Source organism: Apodemus sylvaticus, assembly GCF_947179515.1.
Source record: "Apodemus sylvaticus chromosome Y unlocalized genomic scaffold, mApoSyl1.1 SUPER_Y_unloc_2, whole genome shotgun sequence".
Taxonomy (NCBI): domain Eukaryota; kingdom Metazoa; phylum Chordata; class Mammalia; order Rodentia; family Muridae; genus Apodemus; species Apodemus sylvaticus.
In genome coordinates this window covers 954,346-976,499 of record NW_026262996.1, presented here as the reverse complement: position 1 = coordinate 976,499, position 22,154 = coordinate 954,346, and the positions used below count along the sequence as shown (strand labels likewise).

The window sequence follows — 22,154 nt, the reverse complement described above, 5'->3', positions numbered from 1 at the left end:
ACGAAAGAGTCGTACGTCTTGCGTGATGACGTAAACACGTGATTACGTTTGGGCGTACTCTAAGCTGTGTCCGTAAGTGCTGGCGTTCACTGTGAGCAAACAGGTTTACCGTGGCTCCTCCGAAAGAAGTTCTCAATTTTTTTCAGCAATGAGTGAAGTGGCTGCGGAAAAAACGGTCGACCTGGATCAGCAAGTAAGTTGAACCTATATATAAAACGCTCCTTCTTCGACCCTTTATTTTAAATTGGCCGTGGTCCAGTAATAACTAAACGCTTAAACTCTTTTGTGTTCTCTACCGGAGTTCTGGCGCCTCTTCAAAATCTGAAAAGAATCAAACTGAACAAAATGGCGTAGACGAGAAAAGGGGGGATAGCAATGACGTTACAGATTAGTCCACAGACATCACATAATGGCGTCTTTTATTTGCGAGTGGAACTTTCTTCAAATATGTGTTTGGCGATACATGAAAGGGAACTTGTTTTCCCTATAATTCTTGTAATTATTGTCTGCACATCGGGTGTCTCTAATTCCTTATGTTTCTGAGTTTATGTCAGTCGAAAAGCATTGACGCCACGAATTTTGTTCGGCGTTTAGAAAATGCGGCCTTATGGCGGAGGAAATGGCGGCGGGCTTAGGCCGTGCTGCGGTTCTGTTCGGCCTAAGCAGCGAACTAAAGAAGGCGAGAGTTCTATTTACACTTACCTGATAATCTGCTAATGTTCATCCACACTGATACCCTTTACGTTTTTCCCGCGGTACAGGGGCCTCATTTTTGTCTCCTGAGTTCTGTGACGCAGGAAAACGGGAAAGTAGTAGACTGCAGTACAGATGATAAAAGTAATGGCTGCAGTGTACGTACCTTGACAGTGGTCTGCAAATAATGAAAGTTGGGCTTTGTTGCGAGGTGTTAAAACTTACACTTCTTTTCATTCACAGCATGTACATATCCAGTAATTGAGACCAGTAGGTTTTTTGTTTGATTGGTTCACTATTTATTTATTTTTCTTCTTCTTTTCTCCACCCTTCTGTCTGTCTTGTCTCTTTTCTTTCTTCCCTTTTTCAGACGGGGTTTCTTCATGTAGCCCTGGCTGTCCTAAAACTTGCTCAGACTATTCACAAACTCAGAAATCTTACTTGCCTCCAAGTTCTAATATTAAAAGTGTGGAATTCAAGGGTATTTCTTAAACTCTAGGTCACACAACAAAGTATTTAAATATTTTGTTGTCATCGTTACACAAAAAATTTTTATTTTCTTTTTACCAGTGGACAAACACAATACCTTAGGTAAAATTGCTATACAGTTATTACACACAATATTATCCTTTGAACGACAAATATTATGTGTCATGAAGTCTCCTTTACTGCTACTGAATTTTTGCCCTGCTGAGATACCATGTCTTTTGTCACATACACAGTTTAAATTGATATAGCATGACCTCCCCCTACACACACCTTTGTACAAATAACTTAGCTTGTATGTTGAGAGTATATGAACTAGCACATGCTGTTTCAACAATAGCTCTACTAATCTTTAGCCCTAGTACACTTGTTACTTTTTATTTTCAATAAATGGCTAAATATTCTTGCAGTGCACCCTTGTGAATGAGGATTAAAAGAGTGTTTACAAACCCAGCTGTACAGTAATTTAGTAATTATCCTTGCTGTTAATTAGGTACTATTGTCACATTGCTTTTTGATAAATGAACACCTGAACTTTTTTGGCTTACATTGGTAACATAATACAAGAAGTGCTAGAAACCAAAATAGCCTTTATGCTGTCTTATATTCTGCCAGTGTAAAGAACAGTAGAGATAAAAAACATAATGTATGTGTGTTCTTTACTAGCTTGGTAACTAACCAGAAATCTCCACTTTAACCTATTCCTTGATAGTGTGTTCTTGAAGAGCACCTTAGTTCAATTCCCAGGGTGATCTAGGGCCCTATTCTGTACGCACCAAGAGTGAATGTCATGCAAGTATAAGTGGGGGAGAGGGTCTCTCCTTTAGGACATAAGTATTTAAAGAGTCTTGTCTAAAGGCATGCATTTTAGTTTTTTCTTACCCCTTAAAGGTAGAACTTCTGTAATACCTTAGTTTTTAATTTCATATTCATTTGTGTTTTGCCCATATGAGGGTGTCAGATCATATGGTACTGGAATTACGGACAGTTGTGAACAGCCATGTGTGTTCTGGAAGTTGAACCCAAGTCCTCTAGAAGAGTAACCTGTATTCTTAACTACTGAGCTATCTCCAGCTGCCTACATTTTTTAAACTGATTTTTATCTTATGTGTTCAAGTGTTTGCTTGTACTTATATGTATATCCATGCATTATATGTTTGCTACTTGGCCCTTGGACATAAGAAGAGGTTGTCATATATCCTGGAAGTAAAATTACAGAGACAGCCAAATTTGAGGAAGGGAACTATGTTCTCTGCAAGAGCACAAAGTAATCTTAATTGCTTAGTTGTCAGTTAAGTCCCATGCTCTCACTAAATTTTAAATTACTGACAAGTTAAGATGCTGTTTTATTATTCATGGGAGGTGTGCATTGCCACAGCACTGGAAGGTATAGAGCTCAGAAGAGGACTTTATGAAATCCATTTCCTTTAAGTCTAAAAAAAAAAAAATCAAACATTTCCAGGCTAGTCTTTATCTGCAGAGTTATTTAGCCAGCAGAAGATAGTAGTTTTTCATTTTGGTGATTTAGCAGTATTTCATAATGAAAATAGAATTAATTTGTCTTGAAAGAAGCATTTGTTAAAAGTTATTTTTTATCTCAAGTTCTGTTGCTTGCCACTGACATGTTATCAACTTCAAAGCAGTTTTTCTCTTTAAGAATATAAGCACTTTGTAATGAACATGCTCAACTGCTAATAATTCTCATCCCTAACATCTAAAAAAGTATTTTCTCTATTTGTATATTTTATTATTTTATGTGTATGGATATTTTTCCTGCATGTATGTACAGTGGAAAACTAGAAGATATGTTTGGATCACCTGACACTACAGTTAGAATTGACTGTGAGCAGCTAGATGAGCGATGGGATTTGGACTCTGACATCTGTCCAGCTCCCTGAAAGGTCGCATTTAGTAAATGATATTGTACAAGACTCAAACCTAAATTTTCTGATTTTGTCTTTTGTGGTGGTAACCAGCCTGGTTTTTGTTTTTTTATTTTCTTAATTTATAAATAGTTAATATTTATTTTACAGCTTGCGGGTCTGGACCTAAACTCATCAGATAATCAGAATGGAGGAGGAAGTACAGAGAGCAGTAAGTGTAAAAAAAAAATTAATAATAATAATTACAGAATTTTTTCTAGGTTGTGCTACAAAGGGAAACCACCCTGAGCTGAAATCCTCAATTGCTTGTGTAGCTTAATGATTCCAACTTCTATTTTAAACAAACATTTCACAGAGATAGTAATTTCAGTTTCGTTATGGGCAAATGGGAGAGATTTGTGAGTAAAATACTGTTATGGTTATCTTGGACAAACCAAATATGGCTGCATTTTCTGCATCTCAAACAGTTACACACATAAACGAAATAAAAGCAATTAGAATATCCTATGTCTTTGTTGTTTTGTAATATTGGCACATAGCTTTAAATTATTTTTGTGGATGATACTTAGAAAACTTGTTCACTCAGTAATTTAAAATAGTTTTAGAAAAGGAAAGAAGAGGCAGTAGAGAGGTGGAGTTTAGGGGGATAAAATACTGAGAAGGAAAAAACACTTAAGTATGTGCTCTTCCTAATGAGAGAATGGGCTCCTTTGGATAAATTCTATTTCCTGTAACTTTTAATATTGCCTAAGCAAGTTTAGAAGGTCCTTTATAACATCAATTTATTATTCTTAAGTTTTTCTATATCACTGTGGCACATGATAAAAGTGCAGATTCTTTTGCTATTATAGCACCTAAATAAATATTAAGCATAACATTTAAACTACCTGATGGTAGTTTTTAGAGTACATATTATGTCCAGCCTTAATTTAAAAGTTAGGATTTGTTCTTTCATGAATTGTATTAAGCCTATTAAAATAAAACTTAGTTTTCTGTTAATTATTTCTACTGAAGACCCTGAGAGACATAATGATAAAATTAAGTATGACTGAATGGTTTGTGAGTTATATTCTTTAGAAATCAAATACACAAACATTTCAAAATGTGGGTATTAATTTTGGAACTTATTTGGAGTTATTGGTGGGTTGGTTATTTGGCATCAGCTAGCAGGTGATAAACCTTAGCTCTTCACTCAGTCCAGCTAATTTCAAACAATATTTAACACTCAAGAATGTGATCAACTTAATTGAGTATATAGACTTTAAATATTCAACTTTAAAACAGGATGAATATGTAGATTATCAAATAATACCAGTCTTCTACTTTATTGATTCCTTGTTTTCTTAATACTACATTAAGATTTTGATTTAATCTATAATGCTTCAAGCTAAAACATGAATTTCTTCAAATCTATTCCAGCATTTTGTGTATTTTTAATTTGTGATAATAGTTTTAGTTAGAAAAACAACAAAAAAGCATAATTCCTACTCCTTGACAGTTTGGTAAAAATTTTCCTAGAAAAATACTATAGGGTTTCAGTTTTACATTTTGTCTTTTAGAAGGGCGCTATATACCTCCTCACTTAAGGAACAGAGAAACATCTAAAGGTATGTTGTAGCAGATTTATAGATTGAACTTTTACTTTTTTAGAAGTTAAATTTTGGATTCAGTGAGTATACCTCAGCAGCAAAGATCAACTGCTATGTGTATATGTATACACATATATCACATGAAAAATAAAGAAAATTAAAACTAAGGAGATAATATCTCTTCAGGAAGTCTTTGAACATATTTTTCCCTCTTTGTGTTTCTTTTGTCTTGAAGAACTAGTAACATGTGCTGGTTCTTCAGTGCATTGCTGCATTAGCAGTGCATGTCTTTAATCCCAACATTCAGCAGGCAGAGGTAGGTATATTTCTCTGAGTTTGAGACCAGCTTGGTCTAAAGAGTAAGTTAAGGAGCCAGAGTATACGAAGAAACTCTGTCTCAAAGAAAACCAAAAACTAGCACTTTGTAATTTTAGAAACATTGACTCATCAGCATTTCCTTGTTTAGTTTGGCATTGAATCCTAAAGACTTAGAATGGAGCCTCTTGAATATATAAATGTCAGCGCAGTTTCCATTTGAAAAAGTATTTAAAATACTGCCTAGTAAAAAAAAGTTTTATTTAACTACTATATTGAAGTTTAGAGGTGCTGGAGGGATGGTTCAATGAATGAGTTCTTACAAAGAAGCTGGGTTCATTTCCTATCCTTGTGACTCCAAACCTTCAGTTCCAGGGGATCGGATGTCATTTTATGAACTCTGTTGGCTACACACAGATGTCACAAACATATGTAGGCAAAATACTCATACATATAAAATATGTAGATGCATCTTATGTCTTAGTAGTTTTGTGATATTGGAGCATAGGTTTAAAATATTTTTGTGGGTGATACTTTGAAGACCTATCAAAGTACATCTCTTTTTTTTTTCTCTCAACTACATATTTTCTTCCACTGTGTATATACTGACTGCTGTTAAGATGTCTGCTTTGAAAGTTGCATTTCAAACGTACCTCAAAAGAAGTGACAGTGTTTTAAGTTAGATTCAGTGATTGGTAGAGGAAATTTTTAACATCTTCTTTTCATTAGGGGATATGCATTTATGGTGGGATATGTTTGCTAGAGATTGACAGTAGGACCTTGCTATACAAATTGGTTCATTATCTTAGTGTTCAGTAAAGCAGGTAGGTAGATAACATAACCTATAAACATCAAACAATTATTAAAATGAATTTAGACACCATTCTAATAACTAATAATAGATCTAGTTTGCTCTTGCTATTATCAGTATAGAGTCCTTCTGCTTACAAATTACAGAGCAAACTGAAAGTATTAGAACATTCACTTTAAGGTAGTTAGTTATCAGAAGATCAGAAGTTCAAAGTAAGCTTCAGTTACATAGTGACTTGAGGTTTTCAAGAAGTTTGTGAAACAGTCTTAATTCAAAAGGGGGGAAAGAAATTGGATGGCAAATATTATGTATTTTAAATAATATTTGTCAAGTAATTTTGTATGAGACATAACTAAGAAACTAAATAGTCTAAAATATAACCTTTGATTTTAGAGTTTTATTGTAAACAGTTTACGAGTTTTTGTTTTGAACATATAGTTTCATGATTTTGTTGACCAGACTGACCTTCAGATTTGTAGTGATCTCCTGCCTCTGCTTCCCAGACAGGCAGAAATGGTGTTTCCACAGGTAGTTTTATGTCTAATCCAAGATTTTATGAACACTAGACAATGATCTTATTAGCTTAGATAGCCAAACCAGCCACAGTAATTTGCATTTTGAATTTCTATATTATATTAATAAAGTACTGATGGTATTATATTGTTAGTATTATTCAAAAGCTGTTTATTTCTCTTTGCTGTTTTTCTTTTCTGTGATGTTAATGGTTTTTGAAGCTAGGGTCTTAATCATTCTAGGCAAAATCTGAACTATATCCTCAGCAGAATCTTTAAGATAGAGTATTGTATATACTAAAATTGAACTCAGTTTCTTTCACACTTGCTGCAAAACACTACTACTAAGCAGTATTTTTAGCTCTCTTTTTAGTTTTAGAGAGGGTCTTCTCACAATGTCGCTCAGAGTGACTTCAATCTCTTGGTCTCCTCTCAGTATCCCAAGTGGTGGTAGGGTAAAACATTAAACCAGAATATTATCAAAGTACAAGTCACTTTTTACTTACTGAAATTTAAAAGTGCTGATTATTAAAAAGTGTTGAAATTTTATTGGGTTTCCACTGACTATCACTGAACTAGAATCAGTTATTTTAGAAGTCTGGCCTTGAAGAGATTTACTAGTTAATTGTTTGGTTTTTGTTCTTTTTTTCCTTGAAAGGAGTCTGTGATAAGGACAGTTCAGGATGGAGTTATAGTAAAGATAAAGATGCCTATAGTAGTTTTGGATCTCGTGATTCCAGAGGAAAGCCCAATTATTTCAGTGATCGTGGAAGTGGATCCAGGGGAAGGTAAATTCTTGGTTGATAATGTATAAAGTACGGGTTAGGATCTTAATAGTTAAGAATAAGAATATGTAAGGATCTTTGGCATCCTGACTTGGCAAAGTCAGGATTCTGAAGGGGAACAAAACTGATCGAATGAATCTATCTATCTACCTGCCTACCTACTTGAGAATTTACTAAGTAGAGTGAATATAGGTTGTTGTCCAACTGCTGCAACAATGGCTATCTTCCAGTAAAAGTTCCCAATATCTCTATGAAGTTAGAAGTGTCAGCTAGTCTTCAGCAAATGTCAGAATCCGAAAGAGGTAGGCTGTAATACAGTGAAGTGAGAACAAGGGCAAGAAGGCAAAGAGTAAAATGATACTTCCTTTTCCTTAGTCTAGTTTGCCACAAGAAGCTGTGGCCCACATTAATGGATCTTCATATTTCATTCAATTAACTAAAAATCTCTTATAAATGCGCCTAGCAGCTTGAGCTTTTAGTTAGTTCCATGTTAAGTCCATAGTCATCACAGGAGAACAGTGGAGCATTTTTTTATGCCATCATGTCATGGATAAAGTTAGTGAATCTGTGAACTTGAAGCAAGTCTGTTCTGTTTGTAGGCAGTTATTTATGGTATAGATCAGGATTAAATTGTTGATATATTTATTAGGTATTTGAGTTCAGTTGAACTAATAGTGTCCAAAGTACTTTTACATTATTAATATAGTCTGATTATTCTGCTGTTCAGATTTGATGACCATGGTCGAAGTGATTATGATGGTATTGGTGGTCGTGACCGAACTGGTTTTGGCAAATTTGAACGGAGTGGTCATAGTCGTTGGGGTGACAGATCAGATGAAGATGATTGGTCAAAACCACTTCCACCAAGTGAACGCTTAGAGCAGTAAGTTTTTAATATGTTAACTGTTAAATTAGGGTGTAGTGTGCACGAACTTGTCTTTTTGTGAGCCCCTGTCTCAAAGTAAATAAGAAATAGAGCTTAAGGTGATATTAAATATGGGGTCAGAAGGATGGCTTAGAGGTTAAAGTATGTGGATTTCTTCAGAGGACTTGAATTTGATTCCTGGTACCCTTGTCAGACCCCATGCTTCAGTTCAAGAGGACCCTGTGCTTCTGACCTAAGGCATTTGGGTCATGTGTCTAATATACCCACTGAGAATGACTCCTATATACACAGAATGAAAATTGAAATTTTAAAAATAATTAAATTTTATAATTATGTAGGTTATTGTAGCTAATGACTTTAATCCTAATACTATTTTGTCGATAAATAAACTTTGAGATTGTGGCAAAACTATTTCCTTCTATTAATAAAATATAATGATTATCTGATTTCAGAGAACTTTTTTCTGGAGGAAACACAGGGATTAACTTTGAGAAATATGATGATATACCAGTAGAGGCAACTGGAAATAATTGTCCTCCTCACATTGAAAATGTAAGTTTTTGTTTTGACTTTTTGTCTTACTGGGTGTGTGTGTTTTGTTTTGTTTGTTCTTTGGCTTTTTATTTTACTGTTTTGAGTGTGTGTGTGCCACACCACTTGGTTATGTCAGAGGACAACTTGTGGGAGGAGCTTCTCAAATTTGGGTGGCAACAAGTGTTTTTACTTCCTGAGGCATCTCACTAGTCCTTAATGACCTTTATTCCTTGATAATGAGAAATTTTCATGGCCAAATTTTAGCACTGGATAACTAGTTATCCTGCTTTTCCATGATGGACCACAGCCTCAGTTGCTCCCATTTTCCTGCAGTTGCTTTAGTTCTTCTTATAGAGCTGAAGTCTTGGCTTTTTCTCTGTCTGATTTGGTATAGTTAGTTCCTATTGTTTTCCTGTTGAGACCATCATATCAGTGAGATTTTTCTGGTATGACTTCTGCTATTATTAGAGACAGAATCTCACAACAGACTTCCTTCCCCCTTTTTACAGTGTTCAACTGAGCTGTGATTGTGGGAGTATTAAGACTGGCTCCAAAATTTTATATTTTGACTACTTTTGGGTTTCTGTGGTAGTCTCTATCTCTTGTAAAGAGAAGTTTCCTTGTAGATATAAAAGAACATAATGTTTCTAGATTGCTCTTAAGGATTATTTTGGTTTATAATGTAGTGGTAACGGTTGTAGATTCTCCTCCAGTAACCATTTCTGTGGGACTGATTAGTTAGGTTTGGGTTCCCTCTTGTTCATTCTTTAAGTCCAACTACAGATTCAAGGTATGCAAGCTACTACTGCACTCAAGGTTATTGTACCATGTTGGTCACTGATGTGGTTATGAAGCATAATAGGTAGGACTATTGATTACCTCCCTCCTTTGTAAGCATATGTGGTGCTAGGAGGCACAATGACAGCTAGTCCTTAGGGAGGAGGCAGCTCAGGGTTCCATCTTAGTTAAGTTCTACCTCAGGGTTCTCTGGAACCTGTTCTGAAGTGCATGGTATCTTCAGAGTAAAGACTTAACTTACACTTATTTGGAATAAAACCAAGTGCAACATCAATAGGCTGTATGTTTTAGAAGTGTCTTGGACAGATCCTGCCAACAAACTCAAAAAACAGCTTCTTTTTTTTTTTTAATATTTTTATTTTCTATATTCTTTGTTTACATTCCAAATGATTTCCCCTTTCCCAGATCCCCCCTCCCCATATGTCCCATAAACCTTCTTCTCTCTATTCCTTCTCCAGTCACCTCCCTCCTTTTTCTCTGTCCTTATATTCCCTTCCCATGCTAGCTTCTGATATCTGGTTATTGGGTTTTTTGTTTTGTTTTGTTTTAGGTATTTTTGGGTTTTTTTTGGAGGGGGGAAGAGAAAGAAAAGTCAAGCAGGTTTTTATTAGGTGGTCTTGGTCTCTTGGTTATGAGTTTAAAAGTATTAGGTGTAGATGTTTTGTGGGTTTTTTTCTTTTAAATTGATAATAGTATATTAGCATGTTGTTCTTTTCAGACATCACTATTGTTATTTTACTGACCTTCCTTCTGTATTTATTTCCCTACCCCTTTCTTAAGGGAGCTCATTTTCCCTGTCAGATTACTTATATTACACGAATTCTCTTTTGTCCATTCCCACCTTTTGTGTGTGTGTGTGTGTGTGTGTGTGTGTGTGTGTGTGTGTGTGTGTGTGTGTGTTTTGTTTTGTTTTGTTTGAGGCAAAGTTATCCTTGGCTATTATAGAACTCACAGAAATCCCCATTTCTGATTCCCTTTTTATGTATATAAATGTTTTGCCTAAGAGGATGGCCTTGTTAGCATCAGTGAGAGGAGAGGCCCTTGGGCCTGACGGTTTTCAATGTGCCAGTGTAGGGGAATACCAGGGTGGGAAAACAGGAGTTGGTGAGTGAGGGAGCTCCCTCATAGAGGCAGGGGGAGAGAGGATTTCTGCTAGAAAGAAGAAAATGTTTGAAATGTAAATAAAGAAAATATCCAATAAAAAATATTTTTAAAAAAGGAAAAAAAATAAGTGTTTTGCCTATGTGTTACTATTATGAATAACTCCAACATAGAAAATATAGCAAACATCAAGAACTATAATTTCTTTCAGTGAAGGAATTTTTCTTAAAATATAATCATAAGAATGAACACAGCTCTTAAATTCATTTGCAGTATTTGTTACTAGATTAATGTAGCAAATACCCTGTTTTTGTTTTATGTTATTTGGACTACTTTCTTTTACAGTTCAGTGATGTTGAGATGGGAGAAATTATCATGGGGAACATTGAACTTACTCGTTATACTCGTCCTACCCCAGTTCAAAAACATGCTATTCCAATTATTAAAGAAAAAAGGGACTTAATGGCTTGTGCTCAAACAGGTAAGGTCATTTTGTAAATATCAAAGATTGTTTTAAATATAGTATATTCTTTATGAAAGTATGGAATACATAAAAATATCTGGGAACTATATATTTTGGATCTGAGTCCCTGCTTAGTCATTATTGTGAAGAGACACCATAACAATAACAACACTTTTTTATTCCTCTTGGTCTTTTTAAGACAGGATCTCACCCATATAGTCCTGACTAGAATTGTAGATGAGGTAGTGCTTTTCTTTAATACTGACAGGTAGATCTCTGTGAGTTCAAGCTTGATCTATATAAGGAGTTCCAGGACTGCTAAGGTCATGTAGAGAAGCACTGCTTCTCACATACAGAAAGGTGTGTGAGAAGTTCACTTAAATAACTGCAGTGGCTTTGGGAGCATAGGTAATCAGAGATTGAATAAAACATATTTTCACATTAACATTATCACTTTATTTATTTGCTTTTGTTATTTTAGACAAAGGCTCACTAGATAAGGTTGGCCTCATTTGTAGAGATCTGCTTGCCTTTAGGGTATTTGTCTTTTTACATCTTGCTTCACATAGTCCAGGATGACCTTACTTTTGTTTTCTTTGTTTGTTTGTTTGTTTGTTTGTTTTTGGTTTTTGGCTTTTTCCAGACAGGGTTTCTCTGTATAGCCCTGGCTGTCCTGGAACTCACTCTGTAGACCAGGCTGGCCTCAAACTCAGAAATCCTCCTGCCTCTGCCTCCCAAGTTCTGGGATTACAGGTGTGCACCACCACTGCCTGGCTGACCTTATATTTATTAAGTAGATGAGGATGGTTAAACTTCACATGCTGAGATTACATATATATGCCAGTATGCTTATATATCATTTCTTAATTTTTCAAAGTAAATAATCCAGTGTTTTCTAAACAGGGTCTGGAAAAACTGCTGCATTTCTACTACCCATTCTCAGTCAGATTTATACAGATGGTCCAGGAGAGGCTTTGAAGGCTATGAAGGTAACAGTTATTAATTTTTGTGTCCCACTGTTTTCTTTGTGCATATATTTATGAACAATGTACATGCAGTGTCCTCAGAAGGTAGAAGAGATCATTGGATAGGAATTGGAGACATTTGTGATTGTACTTCAAACAGTTCTTAAATTACATGTGGTACTATACTTTGGTTAACTTTAAAAAATAAATTGTGACTGGAGAGACACTTGGTGCTTAAGAATACTATGAGTTCTTAATAAGTTCTCATGAGTTATGAGAGAGTATTAGGGTTTGATTCCAGTATTCACAAATCTCTGTAACTCCAGACTTTTCTGTACTTTCTGAGTTTTGCAAAATTATACACACAGTACACATAAATCCATGTAGGCAAAACATGCATGCACAGAAAATGGAACAATTTAAAAACAAAACAGGTAAAATTTTGGATCATAAGCTCTAAAGTTATACTTAACTCTTAGGAAAATGGAAGATATGGTCGCCGTAAACAATACCCAATTTCCTTGGTGTTAGCCCCAACAAGAGAATTGGCTGTGCAGATCTATGAGGAAGCCAGAAAAGTAAGCATAACTTTTAATGATTGGTCTTTTTCTTAATTTCAGTGTTTCTGTGACTAATAATGTTTTGCTTATAGTTTTCATACAGGTCTAGAGTCCGTCCTTGTGTAGTGTATGGCGGTGCTGATACTGTTCAGCAGATTCGGGACTTAGAACGGGGATGCCACTTGTTAGTTGCTACACCAGGACGTCTAGTGGATATGATGGAAAGAGGAAAAATTGGATTAGATTTCTGCAAGTATGTTAATTTTGACAAAAGAAGTAAAACGTCTATATAGGCCTTCTAAAATTCTTGCATGTATATAAGACTTCTTTGTATATTACATTTATTAAATGGTCTGGGCTACAGCTCAGAGTAATTCACTAGCCTCATCATCCCATTTCTGAGATAATAGATGTATTGTTATAATGTCATAGTCTTAATAATTGTGTGTATGTGTGTCTCACTAAATCACACTGTTGAATGAGTGCAGTTGACTTGTCATTTTCTTCTTTACTTTCTTCTTTCTTCCCTTAATTTTTTTCTGTTTTTGATTTAAGTCCATTTAAACAATAATTTAATATTTCAAATTAGAAGCTACTGTGCTTAAGACCTGAGATGTTATATTAATTATGAGAATCATTTACTCAACAGTTAAATATAGAGGCCAATAAGTACCTAATACTTTTTATTAATAGATACTTAGTGTTGGATGAAGCTGATAGAATGTTGGATATGGGATTTGAACCTCAGATACGTCGTATAGTTGAGCAGGACACAATGCCACCAAAGGGGATTCGTCACACTATGATGTTTAGTGCTACCTTTCCTAAGGAGATACAGGTACTGTTTTGTTACAAATTTATTTTAGAACATTTTATTTTTACGTAAATTTTGGTGATTTCTGTATTACATAGATAATTTAAGTTTCTAGCTTTCATTTTTCTTTTCATTTTCAGATGCTTGCTCGTGACTTTTTAGATGAATATATTTTTCTGGCTGTAGGCAGAGTAGGCTCTACTTCTGAGAACATCACACAGAAAGTAGTGTGGGTTGAAGAGCTAGACAAACGGTCATTTTTACTTGATCTCTTAAATGCAACAGGTAAAATTATGAGTCCTTTATTTAATAAAATGAAAATACCTGTAAAATTCCTCTCTAGTTCCCAGTATTACTTTGTAACCCCACTTTTTCTGTATGTGTGATTTTGTGTGTGTCTCTGTTTGTATATATATTTGAGTATCTTTTTTTGTTTTTTTTTGGGGGGGGTTGTTTTGTTTTTTTGAGACAGGGTTTCTCTGTGTAGCCCTGGCTGTCCTGGAACTCACTCTGTAGACCAGGCTGGCCTCAAACTCAGAAATCCACCTGCCTCTGCCTCCCAAGTGCTGGGATTACAGGTGTGTGCCACCACCGCCTGGCATCTTCTTCATTTTCTGAGGTAGTCTCTGACTGAAACTGCAGTTTACAAGTTCAGATAGATTATCTAGTCAGCCTTGTGGACCCTCCTATCCTGTGAGTGTATGCTGTGTATGATGTGTACGTCTATACCCTTCTCTCACAGAGCAGTCTTTCTCAAGTCACTAAGCTTAATAAATTTTAGAATAAGCAGAGATATCACATTTCTGTTAATAAAGAAAACCTTGTAATTTTTCAGGGAAGGATTCATTGACTTTAGTATTTGTGGAGACTAAAAAGGGTGCAGACTCACTGGAGAACTTCTTATTTCAAGAAAGATATGCGTGTACTAGTATTCATGGAGACAGATCACAGAAAGATCGGGAAGAGGCCCTTCATCAGTTCCGCTCAGGGAGAAAGCCAATTTTAGTGGCTACAGCTGTATGTATATTTTATTTTTTAGTCATTTAGTCTGATTATTACTTTATTTTAATTAGTATTGTTTTTCAGGTGGCAGCAAGAGGTCTAGACATTTCAAATGTGAAACATGTTATCAATTTTGATTTGCCAAGTGATATTGAAGAATATGTGCATCGTATTGGCCGCACAGGACGTGTAGGAAACCTTGGTAAAGTGCTAATGTTGTTCCTTTTCCCTTTGGATTTTGGGACCAAAGACCTGGGAGCCCTTTATCACTAAAAGTGCATTGCTACTCCCTCTACATTTATTTATGTGTGGGTATCCATGCACATGTTATAGTAGTACTCTTTACAGAAGATCAGAGGACAGCTTACAGGACATGATTCTATTATGTGGGTTGAGTTTAGATCATTAGGACCATGTCACTGATTTTTTTTTAATGGATATATTAGCAAAAGTGTTTAAGAAGCTGGGTTTTGACTTTGAGTTTAGATTTTTGGTTTTGTTTTGGGGCAGAGTCTTGTTCTGTTCCTCAGATGACCTTTTAAACTATAGCAGATTTTTAAAATTACTGGCTTGTAGCACAGGGTTTTGATAGGGCTTACAAAGCAGAGACAAGATTCTTGTGTTCTAAACCTAGCCTAAGTAATCTCAAAAACTAAAGAGCCTTACGTATTTGTTCAAAAAGAAACATAAAAGCTTATCTTAATGGAATGGGACCATCCCAGAATTTGGGAGAAGCAGTTGGATCTCTATGTGTTCTAGGCCATCATAGTGGATATCCAACCAGGGATATATAAAAGACCCTATCTCCAAAGAGAGAGAAAGAGAGCTTTTTCTATCAATAACAAACTTTTTTAACCTTTATATTTAGTGATGTTATAAAATATTTTCTATTACTAAACTGTCTGGGAAAGAAAACAATAGGAAACTACTTTGTGGAAACGTAGGCCTTAGGTAATGTTTAAAAACTTTTTAGGACTTGCCACTTCTTTTTTCAATGAGAGGAATTTGAACATCACAAAAGATTTGTTAGATCTCCTTGTTGAGGCTAAACAAGAAGTGCCATCTTGGTTGGAAAGTATGGCCTATGAACACCACTACAAGGGAAGCAGCCGGGGACGTTCTAAAAGGTAAGCATTGTTTTGAGCTTTTTCATTATTATAGTTTGCTTAGAGTTGAGCCTAACCTAATATACTGAAAATTTTTAAATTAGTGTGTGTGTCACATGTATACATACAGCTGTGTATGATGTGGAATATATGTGGAGTAAGAAGACAACTGCAATGGGTTCCAGAAGTCAAATTCTATTTGATTTTGATCAAATATTTTGATAAGTAGTAATTAGAAAAGGTTACAGAGCAGGGCGGTGGTGGCGCACGCCTGTCATCCCAGCACTTCGGAGGCAGAAGCAGGTGGATTTCTGAGTTTGAGGCCAGCCTGGTCTACAGAGTGAGTTCCAGGACAGCCAGGGCTACACAGAGAAACCCTGTCTCGGGAAAAGCAAATCCAAAGAAACAAAAACCAAACAAACAAAAACAAACAAACAAACAAAAAACAAAAAGGAAGAAAAAAAGGTTACAGAGCAAACTGACAGTTACTCTGTAATCTTGAGGTTTTTGGAGATTATAGGACAGTTTCTACAATGGGAAATACGTTCCTCAAATAAAATGGCAGGTTTGAGCATGAATTAATATTTTAATTGGATATCATACTTACATAATGTTTGTTGTTGTTGTTGTTGTTGTTGTTTTTGCAATAGCAGATTCAGTGGAGGATTTGGTGCCAGAGACTATCGACAGAGCAGTGGTTCTGCAAATGCTGGGTTTAATAGTAATCGTGCCAATAGCAGCCGAAGTAGTGGTAGTAGCCATAACAGAGGATTTGGTGGAGGTAATGCTAATTTTTTGCTAGAAGAGTTTTTTTTTGTTTGTTTGTTTCCTGGTCTTTCTTAACAATATTTTCAAGACAATTTATAACAGAAAATAATGCTATACAGTGAGACTTTTCTTTTTTTTTTTTTACATAGAATAATGGTAACTTTATTTTTCCTTGATAGGTGGCTATGGAGGTTTCTACAATAATGATGGATATGGAGGAAATTATAACTCCCAGGCAGTTGACTGGTGGGGCAACTGAATTTCTGCCTAAATCATCATTTCATATAGCTAGTATGGAAACCACATGTAACTTAGCCAGACTGTATTGTATAGCTTCAGGAACTTACAGTACATTACCAGCTGTGATTCTTCTAAAAATTCGTGAGCGCTCAAAGTCACAAGAAATTAAGCAACAACCTGTAGCCCTATTCAAAATTGATGTGAACATTCTTTGTATTTGGATTAACTCCCTTCCTGCTTGGTTGCACTCTAAACTGCATTTATAATGTGACTGAGGATCATTTGTTAATGTACTGTGACTTTTAACTTTAAACAAGTTATTTAATATTCTGTTGGCTCAATAATGCTCAAGATAAAAATTGTTTTAATAAGTTAATTGAATTTTGGCTACAAGCAAACCTTGGCACACAAGTGTAAGACACCTTAACAGAAATCAATTCATTGCCAAATATGATGGTGAAAGAAATTAGCCTGAATAAGAATTTTTTGGTATATGCAGAGTTGTTGGTAAAACTTATTTTTTTTAAGTTTGTAATGTGACAGACATACAAAGCTGAAGTTCTGAATTGCTCATTCTATTGTGGATTGACACTTAGAACCTTAAACTCTTAAATATATGATTATATCATTTATTTTTGAAAGCACTAATACAGATAACTACAGTGATTCCTCATTTACTGTTTTAAGTAATTTAGATTGGCATACTCGTACAGGAAAGTTTAGAAATTCGGTGAGGAGTTTGGAATATAAAGTTTAGATTTATTTAATGCCTGCCATACATAAAAATGACATATTAATGGCTGACCATGGCAGTGATCAGACCTTATCACAGCCTTGTTAATGCTGGTCTTTAATGCATACTAGTGTTGGTGTTTTTTGGTCAAGAGAGTATGAACAGAAAGGATTATGTGGCAGCAGGCTTTATTTTTACACAGGTTTTTCTGTTAGAGCTATGTTGTTGATATGTAAAATAAGAGGCTTACATACATACTATGTAAATATAAGCATAACAAATTGATATTGCTGAGATCTCACAGGTTGGATTTATGTACTAATATACGTGATGGTCAGTACAGTTCAGTTTTCATATATTTTAGTTGCATAGGTTTCCATTGTATTATAGTCATATTTTAATTGGCCAAAGATGATTATCCATCACTAAAAATGCCTTTTCCTTTGAGAATTTCCTGGATACAATACAATAAGTTTAAAATTTTAAGTCATTAAAAATGTCATAAGTTGACAAATTTTTCTAAAAGTGCAATAGATTTTCAAGTGTATTGTGCCTTGTATTAAAATTTTATTAAAGTAGGTGTACTTGACAGTATTATCAAGATCATTTGTTATGGTGCTATTTTAATTATAGATGTTTAGACTATACATTTTGCCCATAACTTTTTACAAAGTACTTTATTTTATTGCACATGAGGAGAATTTTATATGTGTATCTTATGTACAAGTCCTTGAAGTTCCAATTGGAAAATAGTTGATTATAGTGTGTCAAGAACTTGGTTCAGAAAATTTTATTTGGACCATGGAATGATAGTTAAGAAAAACTATTTGCACATAACAGACTTTTTGCTGCTAGTTTGTGTAATATTTATTGAACATTTTGACAAATATTTATTTTTGTAAGCCTAAAAATGATTCTTTGAAAGTTTAAAGAAACTTGACCAAAAGACAGTATAAAAACACTGGTATTTGAATGTTGATTGTCACTGTATGTGAAATAGTATATTTTGGGTAGTGTGAGCAGTGTGAGCTTTTAATGTTAAGTTTTACTAAACTTGAGACAAATTAATCTAACCCAATATTGGTGATATAGCTACACTTTGTTTTGTTTTTGACAAAATAAAAGGCAGTTGAAATAGCGAAAATTTCTAAGACATGCCAAGGTTTTGATATATTTAAAATATTAATGAAAACTGAACATTTTTCTTAAGACATTTTATTTACCTTACATAATCTGTTTGTTTGGTTCAGTATTGTAACTGTCTGGCATATTTGTAATTTTCAAACATGTGGTTATATATTTGTGTTACCATAGCAGTAATGTGTTACATTTAGTTTTATCAGCCAGCAATCTTTTCAGTAAATGATATATTTATCTTGCTGAATGTAAACCTGGAACTTTAAGTTACTATAAAGTTAGTAATTGCTTTATTGTATTAGTATTAAATGCTAGCACTGCATGTGTCTAATCCATTCTCATTAAAGTAGAAAGTACAGCAAAATGTTTACTATAACTTGTGACTTAATGTTCGTATGAACTTGCATGCTTGAACTATTGGAAATCTCAGTTTTAGCTAATAAAAAAGGTAATTTGTAAAGAACACCATTATGTGTTTGCTTAAATACTTGCATAAGAGATGAAGGTGGTACAAAGTTAGAAGTAAGCAAACAAGATTTTTATTGTGAATGATGACATTTGTAAAAAGTTTACATAGCCAACAATGCATGATCTTTGATGCATTTTGATACAAAATACTGCTGAAGAAAAAAATGTTTATCTAATTCTTTATTTTTTATAAACAAAACACATTGCTAGAGATCACATCCAGTATTTTTTTTTAATTATGGTTTTATTTTGTTTGAAATATGGTTTCACTGTAATTTTGGCTGGTCTAAAAGTTGCAATGTAGTGATTATACCAGCCATCAGGTTTTTTTGTTTGTTTGTTTGTTTGTTTTGTTTTGTTTTTTGGTTTTTTGGTTTTTTTGAGCCAGGGTTTCTCTGTGTAACCCTGGCTGTCCTGGAACTCACTCTGTAGACCAGGCTGGCCTCGAACTCAGAGATCCGCCTGCCTCTGCCTCCCAAGTGCTGGGATTACAGGCCTGCGCCACCACGCCGACTCCAGCCATCAGTTCTACCAGCAATGAATGAAGTTATTCCTCATATCTTTTAGCATTTGATCTTAATCATTCTGACTGGGGTGGGGTGAAACATGATAGGTTATTTTCCCCACCACCAGTAAGATAAATCAATTCAAGCCAGATTATAATATATTAAAAGGCAGATTTACTGAGAAATCACTTTCAAGTGGGTTGGAGCCCAGGGAAGTCACCATGGGGAAAAGAGGGGGAGGGAGAAAAAAAAAGGGCTAGTACAGAGAGAAGAAAAGGAGGGAGACGTCTGGGGAAGGACAGCACAGCCACTGGACTGGAACAGCGTTGGGCACAGGATATTCAAGGTAGGTACTGAGGGATGCTGGAAGAACCTGGAGGACAGGTCTGCTTTGATATGTACAATGTGTACAGTCCCTTGTCCCTGGCAAATTCAGTATCTGAAACTAGAAGAATAACTGTAGTTAAAATTACTTGCTGAATTTCTGTCCATAGTCTACTCTATGGATAGAATGGATAATTTCTATCCATATCCATACTCTATGGAAAGTTCAAACTCGATTTCCAGTCGCAATGACCAGAAGCTCTTTCTGGATTTTGAGGGTTTCAGGCATATACTATAGTATGAAACCTCATCACCTTGAAGATGGGATGAGTGCAGGAGCCTTTGTTTTTTGAATATATTCTTTTTACCTTTCAAATGGTAAAACCTTTCTTGGTTCCCCCCCTCCCTGAAAACCTACAATCCCTCCTCCCACCCCCTGCCTCCGTGTATATCCCCCCCATCGGTCTTTGTTGGGGCCTCTTACCTGACCAAGGACCACTCCTCCCACTGATGTCCAACAAGGCATTCCTCTGCCACATTTTTGGCTGGAGCCATGTATACCCCTTGGTTGATGGCTTAGTCCCTGGGAGTCTTGGGGTGTCTGGGTGGCTGACATCACCAATAATTGGCTGTTAGCATCTGCCTCTGTATTTGTAAGGCTCTGGCTGGACCCCTCCAGAGACACCCATGGAATGCTCCTTTTGGTATACACTTCTTGCCATCCATAGTAGTATCAGGGAATTGAGCCTTTGGTTGAAGATTTACTCAGGTTGTCTGTATTGCAGGATGTGTTAGTAAGGCTAAATTCAGGGATAGACATGATAAGTGCAAAGTCTGTTTAAACAGGTTAATGAGGAAGGTACAGGGTGTAAAGTTTCTTAAGGATCAGATTTTTAGGAGAGGCAGAACAGAATAGGCATTTATCTAACTTTATTTCTGATGTCTATTACAAACATTGCTACAAAGTATTTTTAGTGAAATGGGTCTGTTATTTAATTTAGTTGTTACCATGTAAATTGTACACAAATTTCAACTACAAAGTACATTTCAATATTGTTTTTAAAATTCTTGTAGCTAGTATATTTTCACTACAAAATGTAAATTACTATTTCTAACTATTGACAATGTATATTTGGTCTTTGTCTGTTCTTTAGCATTTTTGAGGCAGGCTTTCTTATAGCCCAGACCATTGTTGTAGTAGTAGTTGTAATAATTAGTGGAATTTTATCTATTTAGTCAAGAATTGGTAATACCTACCAACTTCTATTAAGTATTTGTTTTTTCACATTTTGATAAGCAGATACATTAATTTTTTATTGGTGGTAACTATTCAGCTATATTCTTAAGAATAATGAAACATTTGCCCTTATCATTAAAATTAAAATGTATTGCAAGATGACCTGACGATTACTAGCAAAAATATTGACTTTTTATTTCAGGGGTGTGTTTCTGTGAGTATCTGTGTTTGCGTGCCTTTGTGGAATTCAAATCTCTGCTTTCTCGATATAGGTCCTTTGAACCAAATCAGGCTTGGCATTGTCAGACTTGGCAGTAAGAGCCATTTCTTTACCCTTAAAATTGTTGAAACTGGTGTTTGGGGACATAATTCTTAAAGTTTTTCTTTAAAATTCTTAAAAATGTTGCCATTCATGATTTAATCCTTAATCACATCTCTTGGTAGGTAAGTACCAGTGAATGTTTGTGAATTCCAGGATAGCTGAAGTTTTTTTTTTTTTCAAAAAAAAAAAATTGTGTGTGATGACAGTGTAATTTTTCCATTAGTTCTGCATATGAAACACAGATTGTGAGGCTAACATGGCACTTGGCAAGACTTCTTACCAGTATAATATAGAATTCTAGAACAAATATTATATAAAAAATATTCTATATTTAATTCTTGAAATTTAAGAATGGGACCAGTAAAATAACCAAATTAAGATTTAAAAAAAAAAAAAAAAAAAAAAGAGTTTTCTACCCTGGATCATTCTTGAATGTAAATGTAGTATTCTCATATTCTCTATATTGCACATAACTGGACAATTTCTTAGAGTAACAGGGTATTTGTTGTTGTTTTTATGTGTGTGTGTGTGTGTGTGTGTGTGTGCGTGTGATTGAAGTTAAAAGATGTCTAATGAGATTTTTTAAATTAAATATCTTTAGTTTCAAAGACTGTACTTAAATATAAACATTTTTCTTTAATCAGAAAGTAGAGCTGTAGCATAGACTCTTCATTCATTTTAGAGATAGCATGTTATTATTCTGGGATGTTTTTCCATGAGATATGTGACCTCTTTCAAGGTTCCTACAGGATCACACACAAGTTACAAATATCTGTACAGTCATACGGAAATTGGAAAAAATGGCCAGGCAGTAGTGACGCACACCTTTAATCTCTTCACTCAGGAGGGCAGAAGCAGATGGCTCTCTGAGTTTGGGGACAACCTAGTCTACAAAGTGATCTAGGACAGCTGTGTCTATAGAGAAAGACACTGTCTCTAATCCTCACCCTCCTAAAGAAGTGAAAACAAAGACTGTAAGCATAAGTCAACTAAACACAGGTAGATAACTTGGATAGCTATAAAGGTAGTAAAATACTGCTTTACCCCTGAAGAGAAAAAGAAATACCTGGACAATGGCACTGATAAATTTCCAGCCTTTTGCTTTGGAACTGGGTC

The 22,154-nt window shown here is 35.0% G+C and overlaps 1 protein-coding gene across 3 annotated transcripts; it reads left to right on the top strand.

Annotated features, from left to right (window-relative positions):
- Window positions 1-46: 46 nt before the first annotated feature.
- On the top strand, window positions 47-18,644 carry LOC127676083 (ATP-dependent RNA helicase DDX3Y). Of its 3 annotated transcripts, none has more exons than XM_052172001.1 (17): window positions 47-193; window positions 3,213-3,273; window positions 4,622-4,669; window positions 6,948-7,077; window positions 7,802-7,957; window positions 8,413-8,512; window positions 10,739-10,874; window positions 11,760-11,845; window positions 12,301-12,399; window positions 12,474-12,634; window positions 13,075-13,219; window positions 13,336-13,480; window positions 14,031-14,212; window positions 14,282-14,399; window positions 15,171-15,324; window positions 15,957-16,084; window positions 16,251-18,644. In XM_052172001.1, the coding sequence occupies exons 1-17, from the start codon at window positions 149-151 to the stop codon at window positions 16,328-16,330; spliced, it is 1,974 nt and encodes a 657-aa protein (XP_052027961.1). In that variant the 5' UTR covers window positions 47-148; the 3' UTR covers window positions 16,331-18,644. The 3 variants fall into 3 exon arrangements, with proteins under 3 accessions (XP_052027961.1, XP_052027960.1, XP_052027962.1); XM_052172000.1 differs by having other exon boundaries at window positions 15,954-16,084; XM_052172002.1 differs by lacking the exon at window positions 4,622-4,669 and having other exon boundaries at window positions 15,954-16,084.
- Window positions 18,645-22,154: the final 3,510 nt, after the last annotated feature.